The sequence below is a fragment of the Camelina sativa genome, chromosome 1 (assembly GCF_030686135.1).
Source record: "Camelina sativa cultivar CO46 ecotype springtype chromosome 1, ASM3068613v1".
NCBI lineage: Eukaryota > Viridiplantae > Streptophyta > Magnoliopsida > Brassicales > Brassicaceae > Camelina > Camelina sativa.
The window spans coordinates 23,967,204-23,980,690 of record NC_141880.1 but is presented as its reverse complement, the minus strand read 5'-3'; the positions used below and the strand labels follow the sequence as shown (position 1 = coordinate 23,980,690).

General features: G+C 37.8%; 4 protein-coding genes across 11 annotated transcripts; 3 read left to right on the top strand and 1 right to left on the bottom strand.

Annotated features, from left to right (window-relative positions):
* The first annotated feature begins 171 nt into the window (after positions 1 to 171).
* LOC109131029 (uncharacterized) lies at positions 172 to 3,469 on the top strand. Of its 5 annotated transcripts, none has more exons than XM_087461162.1 (11): positions 172 to 419; positions 491 to 644; positions 738 to 830; positions 988 to 1,064; positions 1,237 to 1,391; positions 1,524 to 1,587; positions 1,732 to 1,775; positions 2,609 to 2,729; positions 2,821 to 2,934; positions 3,048 to 3,176; positions 3,297 to 3,469. In XM_087461162.1, exons 2-10 carry the CDS (start codon positions 610 to 612, stop codon positions 3,146 to 3,148), a joined length of 804 nt encoding a protein of 267 aa, XP_087317288.1. In that variant the 5' UTR covers positions 172 to 419; positions 491 to 609; the 3' UTR covers positions 3,149 to 3,176; positions 3,297 to 3,469. The 5 variants fall into 5 exon arrangements, 3 of the variants coding, with proteins under 3 accessions (XP_087317288.1, XP_087317295.1, XP_087317291.1); XM_087461169.1 differs by having other exon boundaries at positions 172 to 644; positions 1,237 to 1,265; positions 1,362 to 1,391; XM_087461165.1 differs by having other exon boundaries at positions 172 to 644; positions 1,267 to 1,391.
* Positions 3,470 to 3,595: 126 nt separating this feature from the next.
* Positions 3,596 to 6,890, top strand: LOC147950265 (uncharacterized). 4 transcript variants are annotated; one of them, XM_087461176.1, is made up of 10 exons: positions 3,596 to 3,842; positions 3,914 to 4,067; positions 4,161 to 4,253; positions 4,411 to 4,487; positions 4,660 to 4,814; positions 4,947 to 5,010; positions 6,032 to 6,152; positions 6,244 to 6,357; positions 6,471 to 6,599; positions 6,720 to 6,890. In XM_087461176.1, exons 2-7 carry the CDS (start codon positions 4,033 to 4,035, stop codon positions 6,061 to 6,063), a joined length of 456 nt encoding a protein of 151 aa, XP_087317302.1. In that variant the 5' UTR covers positions 3,596 to 3,842; positions 3,914 to 4,032; the 3' UTR covers positions 6,064 to 6,152; positions 6,244 to 6,357; positions 6,471 to 6,599; positions 6,720 to 6,890. The 4 variants fall into 4 exon arrangements, with proteins under 4 accessions (XP_087317302.1, XP_087317304.1, XP_087317310.1 ...); XM_087461181.1 differs by having other exon boundaries at positions 3,601 to 4,067; positions 4,660 to 4,688; positions 4,785 to 4,814; XM_087461178.1 differs by having other exon boundaries at positions 3,597 to 4,067; positions 4,690 to 4,814.
* A 2,146-nt stretch (positions 6,891 to 9,036) lies between these two features.
* On the top strand, positions 9,037 to 13,439 carry LOC109128282 (uncharacterized). The gene is made up of 3 exons (XM_019234293.2): positions 9,037 to 11,670; positions 11,749 to 12,088; positions 12,168 to 13,439. Exons 1-3 carry the CDS (start codon positions 10,514 to 10,516, stop codon positions 13,245 to 13,247), a joined length of 2,577 nt encoding a protein of 858 aa, XP_019089838.2. The 5' UTR covers positions 9,037 to 10,513; the 3' UTR covers positions 13,248 to 13,439.
* Positions 9,059 to 9,970, bottom strand: LOC104699512 (histone H1-like). The gene is made up of 2 exons (XM_010414817.3): positions 9,801 to 9,970; positions 9,059 to 9,698 (listed from the first exon to the last, which is right to left on the bottom strand). The coding sequence occupies exons 1-2, from the start codon at positions 9,885 to 9,887 to the stop codon at positions 9,279 to 9,281; spliced, it is 507 nt and encodes a 168-aa protein (XP_010413119.1). The 5' UTR covers positions 9,888 to 9,970; the 3' UTR covers positions 9,059 to 9,278.
* Positions 13,440 to 13,487: the final 48 nt, after the last annotated feature.

Genomic DNA, 13,487 nt, shown 5'->3' with positions numbered 1-13,487 from the left:
ATATTTATGCTACATCTTATCTTAACCTAGATAGCTTATCTTAATTGTTTCATTTCACCAACACAAAATACAACAACTAACCCGTTAACATATATATATGGGCCTTCATTAACTTCTGGCCCAAAGCCTTTTACTTATTTCTTCTTCTTCCTCCACGACACAACACTTCTACATCTCTGCTTCTTCTTCTTACGCTTCTTCCTCTTCTTCTTTTCTCCATCTTCTGATTCTTACACTTGATTCCTTGCAAAGGATTAATCAATGATGAGATTCCAACACTCCCTCTCTCATCTTATGATTAATCCCCAAAATTCTCAGATTCACATTTATGGGTTTGATCTCTACCACTTCTTGTCCAACTCGGTTGATGTCCTTAGTACCTGAACTTATACCTTTAACAACATCAGCGTAACTCACTGGTAAGTTCTCCTGCTCCCTCATCATCTTGATCCTCTCAGATTTGATCTCATTCACTATTTTGCCGGATCAGCTTATTGACTTAACCCCTCCATGGCTCTCGTCAATTTTTGCTGAGGTCTGAACCGTTCTCTTGTACTGCATGTACTCCTCTGAGTGATTCTGGGCATCGATCTTCTTCTTGTCCTTTGAATGAATCCCCTTGTCGAGATCTACAAAACTCACAAGTAATTTTCCTTTCTCCCTCATTATTTCATTCTTTACCTTATCAACCATGATTGAGTTTAACCCAGTTTCTGATTTGTTTCTCATCATGACAGGTCCCTTGTGCTTGTCATGTGGTTCTGCAATCCGAGTCTCCTTCTTCTGCATATTGGTCTCATAGCAAACCGAATCATCAATCTCCATCTCATGTGAGCTCTTCTTTTTTCGCTCCCTCTTTCCCTTATCTTTCATACCTGGAGTCTTCCTCTTGTTTTCTTTCTTATTTTCCCTTTGAATCCGATTCTTCTCCAGATTCTTTAGTTTCTTCTTCTCTCTCTTGAAATAATTCAACTCTTTCTCCTGCAGGTACCTGTCTGCAGCAACCTTCACACAATCTCCATCTCCCTCATCAGATGTGATGATCTCTGGTCCATACACTTCAGGTTTAATCCTTGATTCTCTCTGCTTTTCACTCATACATTGTTTGAGCTGGAGTGGGATTTGAGTCTTAGCCTTTTGGAGTTTCATGTGAGATGGGTCTTTTCCAGAGTCACCAACTTGAAACTCTCTCTTATCAATCTCTACTGCTTTTCCTTGTTCTGAATAAACCTTCAGTTGCTCTTCCTCAATTCGGTCATTTTTCAGTAAGGATTTTCTCAACTCTGCTTTCTCAACATCTCGAACCTCTCCAATGGCAGTGTGCAACCTTACATTTGTTTTCTTTGTATTCACGTGAGCAGCGTATTGGTCTAGCAGCTCAGCCATACTCGGTGAGTTATTCTTTCCTTGGTTCTCAGCTAAGCTGTTGTCTGCTAGTTCTTTTTCAGCTTCCAGCAATCGTTTGTGTTTCTCCACGTTCTGACTTATCGCCTTGGTTTCTTCAACCTTCTCTCTTTGTCTAGTGGTCGCAGGCTCTATACAACCAACTTCACCATCATTCTCTTTCATTGGATGTTCAACCGCTTGGTATGTCATCCTCTGAACCCACTCATTGTAATTGTAGCATTGTTGCATATTGCTTGATTCTCCTACTTGAATGTCCTGGTCCATTGTGGAACATGTTACTTCTTCAACCACACACTGAGACAATTGTTCTTCGTTTTCCTGTAGGCGCTCAGATTCAACCTTTTCATAGACTCCACCATGACCCCCAGGTCTAGTCTCTATCTTCTTTTGTGATGTCTCTCCTTGCTGTTTTTCATTATTCAACTTTTGAAACTCAATTGAATAGCATCCATCTTTCATGGGTGCTTCAAATAGCTTCTTCCCTTCTTGATTAGTCATTGTGCATCCTGATCCATTGAACATAATCCCATAGCCATTGTTCGTTAGTTGAGGAACACTTAGATAGTTGTGTGCCAAGCTAGGCACAAAGAGGACATCCCTTATAGCCCTTTTTCCCGTTTCAGTCATCACTGTGACCGTACCCTTTCCTTTGGCTTGCATAGCATCACCACTACATAAACTCACCCGTTTCCTAGTGCTTTTGTTCAACTGTGAGAACCAACTTTCTTCTCTAGCCATGTGACATGTCGCTCCGCTGTCAATCAACCAGATATTTGCATTATTTGTGATTTGGTCATGAGTTGCTGTAAACAACCCTTCTTCTTGGTTGTCTTGATCTTGGTCTTGTCTGTTCATTGTTGCTTGACTTTGTTGTTCTGCTTGAGCTTGCATCTGGGTTTGATTGTGTTTGAGTCTGCAGTCTCTAGCATAGTGTCCCACCTTTCCACACACAAAGCAACTTCCTCTAGGTCTGAATTGCATGTTTTGTTGTGCGTTTGTTATCTTGTTTTTGTTGTAGTAGCATTCTTCCTCACTGTGATTGTTTTTCCTGCATATGCTACACCACTTTGACTGAGATGATTCTGACCTGAACGTGTCCTGCACATTTTGAACATTTTTGAATTTCTGAAACCTTGCTGCAAATGCACCTTCTGCATTTCCACCATTTCTGTCATCTAATCTCTTCTCTTGTCCTTGTAAGGCATTGACTACCTCAGCCACTGTTATAGTTGAAAGGTCTTTTGTCTGCTCTATAACACCCACATATGAGTCAAACCTCTCTTGCAAGGAGCACAATATCTTGGAGACAATCATGCTCTCAGGTAACACTTCTCCATGAGTTCTCATTTCATTTCCCAGCTCCACTACTTTCTTAGTGAAATCTACAATTGTCACTCTCTCATCTTGTTTCAGGTTGTAAAAGTTGGCCCTTAGTCTCTGCAGCATTATCATGGAACCTTTTGAGTCTCCTTGAAACCTCAGCTTCAACACTTCCCATGCTTCTCTTGACGTTTCAGTCACCGACAGGTAAGTGCTGAAAATTTCTTCAGTAACAGCACTGAACAGTAGTTGCAAGGCTGTTTGGTCTTTCATTTCAAGTTCGTCCCACTCCCCTAATTTCTTTCTCTCATCTTGTACAGGTGTAGCTAGCTTAGGTGATTCTGGAATTCCCTCAGTTACTATCTTCCACAACCCCTTAGACTTAAGGATTGCCTTCATCTTAATGACCCATAAGCTATAGTTATTCCCATCACACACTGGAACCACTAGTGAGTTCTGCATTTCTACTTAAAAACTGATTTTTGATGTTACCTTTTCTTTTCTTTCTCTTTTCTTCCTTTCTGCTGTGTTCTAATGAACCAGCTTGTGCCTTTGATTTCTTTGTGCAGATCTTCAAGCTTCAAGGCCACCAAGACCATGTAGCTCTGATACCATGTTGGAAATAGATCTAGAAGCAGCCACTTTTAACCTTTTTACTTCTTACTTCCTTAAAGTGTTCTTACACACACAAAAAACATATTTATGCTACATCTTATCTTAACCTAGATAGCTTATCTTAATTGTTTCATTTCACCAACACAAAATACAACAACTAACCCGTTAACATATATATATGGGCCTTCATTAACTTCTGGTCCAAAGCCTTTTACTTATTTCTTCTTCTTCCTCCACGACACAACACTTCTACATCTCTTCTTCTTCTTCTTACGCTTCTTCCTCTTCTTCTTTTCTCCATCTTCTGATTCTTACACTTGATTCCTTGCAAAGGATTAATCAATGATGAGATTCCAACACTCCCTCTCTCATCTTATGATTAATCCCCAAAATTCTCAGATTCACATTTATGGGTTTGATCTCTACCACTTCTTGTCCAACTCGGTTGATGTCCTTAGTACCTGAACTTATACCTTTAACAACATCAGCGTAACTCACTGGTAAGTTCTCCTGCTCCCTCATCATCTTGATCCTCTCAGATTTGATCTCATTCACTATTTTGCCGGATCAGCTTATTGACTTAACCCCTCCATGGCTCTCGTCAATTTTTGCTGAGGTCTGAACCGTTCTCTTGTACTGCATGTACTCCTCTGAGTGATTCTGGGCATCGATCTTCTTCTTGTCCTTTGAATGAATCCCCTTGTCGAGATCTACAAAACTCACAAGTAATTTTCCTTTCTCCCTCATTATTTCATTCTTTACCTTATCAACCATGATTGAGTTTAACCCAGTTTCTGATTTGTTTCTCATCATGACAGGTCCCTTGTGCTTGTCATGTGGTTCTGCAATCCGAGTCTCCTTCTTCTGCATATTGGTCTCATAGCAAACCGAATCATCAATCTCCATCTCATGTGAGCTCTTCTTTTTTCGCTCCCTCTTTCCCTTATCTTTCATACCTGGAGTCTTCCTCTTGTTTTCTTTCTTATTTTCCCTTTGAATCCGATTCTTCTCCAGATTCTTTAGTTTCTTCTTCTCTCTCTTGAAATAATTCAACTCTTTCTCCTGCAGGTACCTGTCTGCAGCAACCTTCACACAATCTCCATCTCCCTCATCAGATGTGATGATCTCTGGTCCATACACTTCAGGTTTAATCCTTGATTCTCTCTGCTTTTCACTCATACATTGTTTGAGCTGGAGTGGGATTTGAGTCTTAGCCTTTTGGAGTTTCATGTGAGATGGGTCTTTTCCAGAGTCACCAACTTGAAACTCTCTCTTATCAATCTCTACTGCTTTTCCTTGTTCTGAATAAACCTTCAGTTGCTCTTCCTCAATTCGGTCATTTTTCAGTAAGGATTTTCTCAACTCTGCTTTCTCAACATCTCGAACCTCTCCAATGGCAGTGTGCAACCTTACATTTGTTTTCTTTGTATTCACGTGAGCAGCGTATTGGTCTAGCAGCTCAGCCATACTCGGTGAGTTATTCTTTCCTTGGTTCTCAGCTAAGCTGTTGTCTGCTAGTTCTTTTTCAGCTTCCAGCAATCGTTTGTGGTTCTCCACATTCTGACTTATCGCCTTGGTTTCTTCAACCTTCTCTCTTTGTCTAGTGGTCGCAGGCTCTATACAACCAACTTCACCATCATTCTCTTTCATTGGATGTTCAACCGCTTGGTATGTCATCCTCTGAACCCACTCATTGTAATTGTAGCATTGTTGCATATTGCTTGATTCTCCTACTTGAATGTCCTGGTCCATTGTGGAACCTGTTACTTCTTCAACCACACACTAAGACAATTGTTCTTCGTTTTCCTGTAAGCGCTCAGATTCAACCTTTTCATAGACTCCACCATGACCCCCAGGTCTAGTCTCTATCTTCTTTTGTGATGTCTCTCCTTGCTGTTTTTCATTATTCAACTTTTGAAACTCAATTGAATAGCATCCATCTTTCATGGGTGCTTCAAATAGCTTCTTCCCTTCTTGATTAGTGATTGTGCATCCTGATCCATTGAACATAATCCTATAGCCATTGTTCGTTAGTTGAGGAACACTTAGATAGTTGTGTGCCAAGCTAGGCACAAAGAGGACATCCCTTATAGCCCTTTTTCCCGTTTCAGTCATCACTGTGACCGTACCCTTTCCTTTGGCTTGCATAGCATCACCACTACATAAACTCACCCGTTTCCTAGTGCTTTTGTTCAACTGTGAGAACCAACTTTCTTCTCTAGCCATGTGACATGTCGCTCCGCTGTCAATCAACCAGATATTTGCATTATTTGTGATTTGGTCATGAGTTGCTGTAAACAACCCTTCTTCTTGGTTGTCTTGATCTTGGTCTTGTCTGTTCATTGTTGCTTGACTTTGTTGTTCTGCTTGAGCTTGCATCTGGGTTTGATTGTGTTTGAGTCTGCAGTCTCTAGCATAGTGTCCCACCTTTCCACACACAAAGCAACTTCCTCTAGGTCTGAATTGCATGTTTTGTTGTGCGTTTGTTATCTTGTTTTTGTTGTAGTAACATTCTTCCTCACTGTGATTGTTTTTCCTGCATATGCTACACCACTTTGACTGAGATGATTCTGACCTGAACGTGTCCTGCACATTTTGAACATTTTTGAATTTCTGAAACCTTGCTGCAAATGCACCTTCTGCATTTCCACCATTTCTGTCATCTAATCTCTTCTCTTGTCCTTGCAAGGCATTGACTACCTCAGCCACTGTTATAGTTGAAAGGTCTTTTGTCTGCTCTATAACACCCACATATGAGTCAAACCACTCTTGCAAGGAGCACAATATCTTGGAGACAATCATGCTCTCAGGTAACACTTCTCCATGAGTTCTCATTTCATTTCCCAGCTCCACTACTTTCTTAGTGAAATCTACAATTGTCACTCTCTCATCTTGTTTCAGGTTGTAAAAGTTGGCCCTTAGTCTCTGCAGCATTATCATGGAACCTTTTGAGTCTCCTTGAAACCTCAGCTTCAACACTTCCCATGCTTCTCTTGACGTTTCAGTCACCGACAGGTAAGTGCTGAAAATTTCTTCAGTAACAGCACTGAACAGTAGTTGCAAGGCTGTTTGGTCTTTCATTTCAAGTTCCTCCCACTCCCCTAATTTCTTTCTCTCATCTTGTACAGGTGTAGCTAGCTTAGGTGATTCTGGAATTCCCTCAGTTACTATCTTCCACAACCCCTTAGACTTAAGGATTGCCTTCATCTTAATAACCCATAAGCTATAGTTATTCCCATCACACACTGGAACCACTAGTGAGTTCTGCATTTCTACTTAAAAACTGATTTTTGATGTTACCTTTTCTTTTCTTTCTCTTTTCTTCCTTTCTGCTGTGTTCTAATAAACCAGCTTGTGCCTTTGATTTCTTTGTGCAGATCTTCAAGCTTCAAGGCCACCAAGACCATGTAGCTCTGATACCATGTTGGAAATAGATCTAGAAGCAGCCACTTTTAACCTTTTTACTTCTTACTTCCTTAAAGTGTTCTTACACACACAAAAAATATATTTATGCTACATCTTATCTTAACCTAGATAGCTTATCTTAATTGTTTCATTTCACCAACACAAAATACAACAACTAACCCGTTAACATATATATATGGGCCTTCATTAACTTCTGGCCCAAAGCCTTTTACTTATTTCTTCTTCTTCCTCCACGACACAACACTTCTACATCTCTTCTTCTTCTTCTTACGCTTCTTCCTCTTCTTCTTTTCTCCATCTTCTGATTTTTACACTTGATTCCTTGCAAAGGATTAATCAATGATGAGATTCCAACAAAAATAACAAAAGTAATACGTACGAGTACGACCGACTATAATCTTAAAGGTGAATATGTCGACGACCAAAAACAGATGAATATTTCACGTTAAAATCATAATATTTCGTCTCAAAATCTATAAATATGATTTGTCCCCAAAAAAAAAATCTATAAATATGTATATTTTTATATGCAGTACGATGTAGTGAATTGGAATAATTTTGGTACAAAGATGAAAGAACCAAAGAAAACTCAATTACTCTTTATCAAAAAAAATAAAATAAAAAAAATAAGACTTAATTGTTATAATTTTTTATATTAAAGGTATATAAAATATATATAATTCGTTTCTCGACAAAATATATATATATATATATATATATATATATATATATATATAATTCGTGATAACATACATCGAAGGATGATCATGTCTTCTATTCTAACTACATTACTCGATTGATCATAGGTCGATGTGACATGAGCTCTCTCACTACAATGTCAATGTTAAATGTATTTATCAATATAAATAGGATCACACATGCATTTTTAACGTGAAAGAAAAAAGAAAAGAAAAAAGCAGCTTTGACTTCGAATGACAGAAATCAAAGGAATCTATCAAAATAAAATAAATAATAGAACACTACCAGGTAATTTTTTAAACTGATAGAAATATTTTAATAAATGTACCGGGTGAAAAGTTTACGTATTCAAAAGTCAAAGAAAACAGATTGTGTAAGAAAAATCGGGTAAATTAATTTTGTGAACAAAAGAAATGGTAGAATCTATCTAATATCTCCAGTAATAAGAAATTATTTTTTTACTTTATTTTGTTTTGGGTGAAAATTGAATATTTAGCTTAGCCTTTTTTGGTTCCAACTGATGACCAAGATGAAAAATATGGAATTACAGTAAAATTTCTATAAATTAATACTATTGGGACCAAGAAAATCTATTAATTTATCGAGGTTTTAATTTCTCGATAAATTAATAATTATTAATTTATAGAGAGATTTTCCTAATTTGGTAAAAAAATATTTAAAATAAGATTTAATAGTTATAACTAATATTTTTATAAAACTAATTACAATGAAAATAACAATTATCATGTTTTGACAATAGCACTCAAAGATTTTTATACCGTAAAAATATCAAAAATGAACTTTAATAAAAATTAATGTGTCATATATACATATATTTGGATAATTCTATATAATTATTAATTTATATTATTGATGGGACCATATATTTACAAAAGATTTTCAAAAAATTTAATGTTTTATTATATTATCGAATTATGTACAAAATTACACTAGTCCCAACTTGGGACCAGAAAAATTTATTAATTTATAGAGATTATTAATTTACCGAGTATTAATTTATAGATGTTCTACTGTATATTTTATGTTCCAACTTCCAACTGATAAAATATGTTAGTTAGTTAGAAGGAGAAACTTTTTTCATTTCGTTTATAAGAAAACCATATAAATTAACAAAGGATTGATATAGATTTTGAAAACCATATAGATTTTGTAGATCTTACTCTCAATCGAACCATATAAATTAACAAACGATTGATATAAAATCAAATTTCGATTTCTATAACCTTAGTTATGAAAGATTACAAGTTTTAGGGGAATGTATTTTACTTGTCTTTTGGGAGAAAAGAATTCGATATTTACTCGTGCAACAAGAACAAATTCAAATTCAACGGTCTTGCTTCTTATAATAAGACATAAATAATGAGACGAGATCCCAACAATATAATCACTTATTTATTCCTCCCACATGGATTGACAAGAACCCACTCTATGATTATAGAAACTAGTTTATTTTAGCATCACAGCTTATACGAAGTAATAGAGGCACAACAATTATGTATACATCATTGTAACCTTAAATATTTATATGTAATTATGAATGGAACAAGCAAGAAAGAAACTTAGCTCTCAATCCAACCAAAACTATTTGCGAGTATATTACATAGTAGTAGTACTAGTTTTACATCAGAAGACTCTTTAGTCTTTCACACCTCAAAACCCAAAAGAGACTACACCGAACCAGAAACAGAGTCGGCCATTTTTACAGAGACAAAAGAAAACAAAAAAAAAAGACAAAACATTATTCTTCAAATTCACGGAGTTTCTTCTTCTTCTTCTAAGTGATCAACTGATCAAGCAGCGGAAGCTTTCATGACCTTCTTCTTACCAGCTGAAGATTTGATGGACTTAGGCTGTCTCACCTTCTTCGCTTTTCTCTTCTTTTCTTGTTTGTTCACAGACATAGTTTTCTTGGACCTTGTCGAAGAAGACCTAGTCCTACTCGTCTTCTTCTTCTCTCTTTCCTCTTTCTTCAAATCCTTCTTCTCCTTGTCCTGCTGCCTTGTTGTCATCTTGGTGGTCTCTACGAGCTTGTAAGAGGCTCTGATCTTCACGAGCTTACCTTTAGCGACAGAGTTTTTAAGCTGTAGAGAAAGTGTTTTACGAAAATTCTCTGGAAGTGAAGGCTTGTGTTTCTCCTCTATCTTCTTAGCTATAACGTAAGGGCTTGATCCGTTCTTCTCTTTAAGAGCCATCAAAGCTTCTTTTATCATCTTTCATCAAAACCATAATCAAAACAAAAACCTTAATTAAGTTTAACAGATAGAACTCAAACGAAATAGATATAGTAATAGAAGTCAAAAGAAATGACTCACCTGAAAGTATGGAGGATGAGTGGCGGTTTTTGGTTTTTGTGGCTTCTTCTCCGCCGGAGTCTTCTTCACGATCTTCTCTTCAGCCATTAGAGACGGAATTAAGATACTATTGATGCAGGGGATTTTTAGTGAAAGATGTTGCTTTGTTTTGTCTCTGGAAAAATGGCTTTTTCATACCTGCACAATAGTCTTGTGTTGAATTTATACATTTGACTATTGATCTGGCGTAAACATACATTATGTTGATAAATATTTGAATTTCGTACTCTAACTTTGAAATTAATACCCCAAGTATAATTGTTGTGCCATAACATACAAAAACGTGTTTATCGACTAACTCTGTTAAGCTTCCGTTTAATCAAAATAACGTGGATTCCACGTGTGCGCGACGATCCAAACGACGTCGTTTTGGCAAAGCAAAGAATCAAAAATTTTGTCCAAAACGACGTCGTTTTTTATTTCTATCCAAAATCATTCTTCTTCTCTCCCGAAACTCTCTCTCGCGGCGGAGGAACCCTAGAATTTGGGCGTTTTCAATTTCGAGTCGATCTGAAGCCGAAGGCAATGATTCCCGAGGATGAAGGTGGTTTGGAGGTTGCACCTGGAGATCGAAACCGGTAATTTTCAAAAAATCATTTACGAAATTCCTCATAGTTCATCGATTGATTAGCATTGGATAGTTTGTTGAATTCTATTGTGTAATTGCATCAAAAATGTGTTATAATAGTGGGTATTTGTATAAGTTGTGTATGATTTGTGTGTGTGTGTTAGAGAAAATCTCGGTTTTGAACAATATTTGGTTTTGTTTTTGTAGACCTGAAGATCCAATTTTCATAATCTTCTATAATGGAAAGTTTGAAGTCGCCAATGGTGCTGTGATTGCATATGTTGGAGGCGAGACTTGTAGTCTTGAATGCAAGGCAGAGACAATATTTACAAACATGGTGGAGTCGATTGGGTTGTATATGATTGGGCAAAGGATATGGTTTAAATACCCCTACGAGATGTTCTCAGAGTTGAAGTTGTTGTATGATGGATCCGATAGTTTCCAGAGAATGTGTTCAGCTGCGCTGTGGACAAGATCAATAGAACTCTATGTGCAGAAGGATGAGATTTGTAATGATGGAGCTGGTGAAGAAGAACACAATGATGATGGAGCTGGTGAAGAAGAACACAATGATGATGGAGTTGGTCAAGAAGGAGTCAATGATGGTGGAGATGGTGAAGGCAACGATAGAGCTTGGTCTGCTAGAGGTAGTGATGAGGAGGATTGTTTCGGTAGAGGAGATGATGATGATGAACATGAGGAAGATGAGGCTTGTGATTCTGAGGTCACTCCTCAGAATTCAGATGATGAGGATGGTGGATCCGAAAAACACCTTAGGTACAAAAAAGGCAGTGGAGAGATAAGATTGGGGCAGGTATTTGACAGCATACCTTTGTTCAAGGAAGCTGTTGTTGAGTATGCGCTTAAGGAAGGAACTAATGTGAAGTATTCAAGATGGAGATCTGAGAAATCGGAAGTCATATGCTCTCTTGGTGGTGGTTGCAAATTCAGACTCTATTGTTCTTTTCAAAAAGAACTTAACACATTCCAAGTCATGTACTGCAATGACGTCCATTCATGTGTGCCAAACAAGTATAGCAAGGTAGTGAAGGATGGGGTCATTGCTAAGTTAGTATTGGATGACATTAGGAATGATCCTACTTTCAAGCCGAAGGCAATACAAGCAGTAATGGAGGACCGTTACAACTTGGTGGTCACTCCAGATCAATGTAGAAAAGCTACGACAAAAGCATTGGCAATGATTCAAGCTGAACATGATGAGCAATTTGCTAGACTAAAGGACTACCGTCTAGAGCTACTTGAGTAAGTTTTTCTTTGTAGATTTGCATTTACTTTTTTGAAACCGATTCTCATCTCTTACTTTGCTTATTTTTTTGTCAGTTCTAACCCAGGCTCGACTGTTGAAGTGGGAACAATGAGAACGGATGAAGGTATTGAGAAGTTCGACAGGTTCTACGTCTGTTTGGCAGCACTCCGGAAGACATTTGTTGCTCAATGTCGACCCATATTTGGGATAGATGGTTGTTTTTTGAAAAACGATGTCAAAGGTCAACTCTTGGCAGCTATAGGACGAGATGCCAACAACCAGTTCTTCCCTGTTGCATGGGCTGTTGTGCCAGTAGAGAATACAGATAGTTGGCTATGGTTTATCCAACTTCTTAAAACAGACTTGCAACTTGGAGATGGTGAAGGATTTAGTCTCATCTCAGACAGGCAGAAGGTGAGTTGGAGACACTTACTCTCCTAATCTACATTATACTTAAAATATGAGTTTGAGACACTTACTATTTTTATGATAGGGCCTGCTTATTGCTGTGGAACAAGAGTTGCCCAAAGTCGAACATCGTATGTGTGCACGCCACATATATGGGAACCTTAGGAGAGCATATCCGGGTAAAGAGCTGCCTAAACACCTATTTTGGGCTGTTGCCAAAAGTTTCAATAACGCAGACTACAACAGAGCCACTGAAGAACTGAAGAAGTTTGATCAAGGTGTTTATGATGCTGTGATGTCGAAGAATCCAGAGAACTGTAGCCGTGCTTTCTTCGGCTACACATCAGTGTGTGAAGATGTCTCAAATAACTTCTCAGAGTCTTACAACAATACTATCAACAAAGCAAGAGAGATGCCATTGGTAGCAATGTTGGAGACCATAAGGCGACAATGCTTGGTCCGAAATGAAAAGAGAAGAAAGAAGGCTGCAAAGCACAAGGGGAAGTATACTCCGAAAGTGGCCAAGACTATTAAGGAAGAGCAGAGATACTTGAAGTATTGTCAGGTAATCCCCTGCGGTAATGGTCATTATGAGGTGGCAGAACATGTTCATCATGGTTTCAGGGTTGATATGAATGCAAAAACATGTGCATGTAGAAGGTGGAGTATGACAGGAATTCCTTGCCGTCATGTCTTGCGTGTAATTGGGATGAGGAAGAATCTGAAGCCTGAGGATTTTGTTAACTCTGACTGGTATTTGACATCAAGATGGGTGGCTCAATACAATGAGACAATGAGGGGAGTTAATGGTATGTACTTCTGGAGAAAATCGGGTGAAACAGAGATTCAACCACCACCTAGAGAGCCAACTAAAAGGCGGACAAAGATACAAAAACGAATCAAGGGCAAAAATGAATCTCCAAAGAAAAGGAAAAAGAAAGCAAAGGTTGTAGAAGATGTCGCTCCACCAAAGAAGATTAAAATTAGCAGAGCAGGAATTATTTTGCGTTGTGCTAACTGTAGCACGGTAGGACATAACACAAGAAGTTGTCCTAATCTTGGGGTCCATCGCTATAAGCCAAGGAAAGCACAAGGGAAAGGTCCAAGTCAAGCAAGTCAACCAAGCCAATCAAGCCAACCATCACAGATTTCACTTGCTGATTAGTTGTTTTATAGCTTATGATTAGGATGGTTCAAAGTTTTAGGATCATGTTGTTTGGATTGAATGTTTAGGATGATGGTTTTTTGGTATATGGTTTAAGATGTAGGATGCTTGTTTTTTGTCTACTTATTGAATCGGATGTTGTTTAAAACTTTGTCATCTAAATGGAATCATCTAAAACAACACTCTTTATAGCATTTTAGCTCCATTACCATTACATAAACATATTGCTCCATTAACATT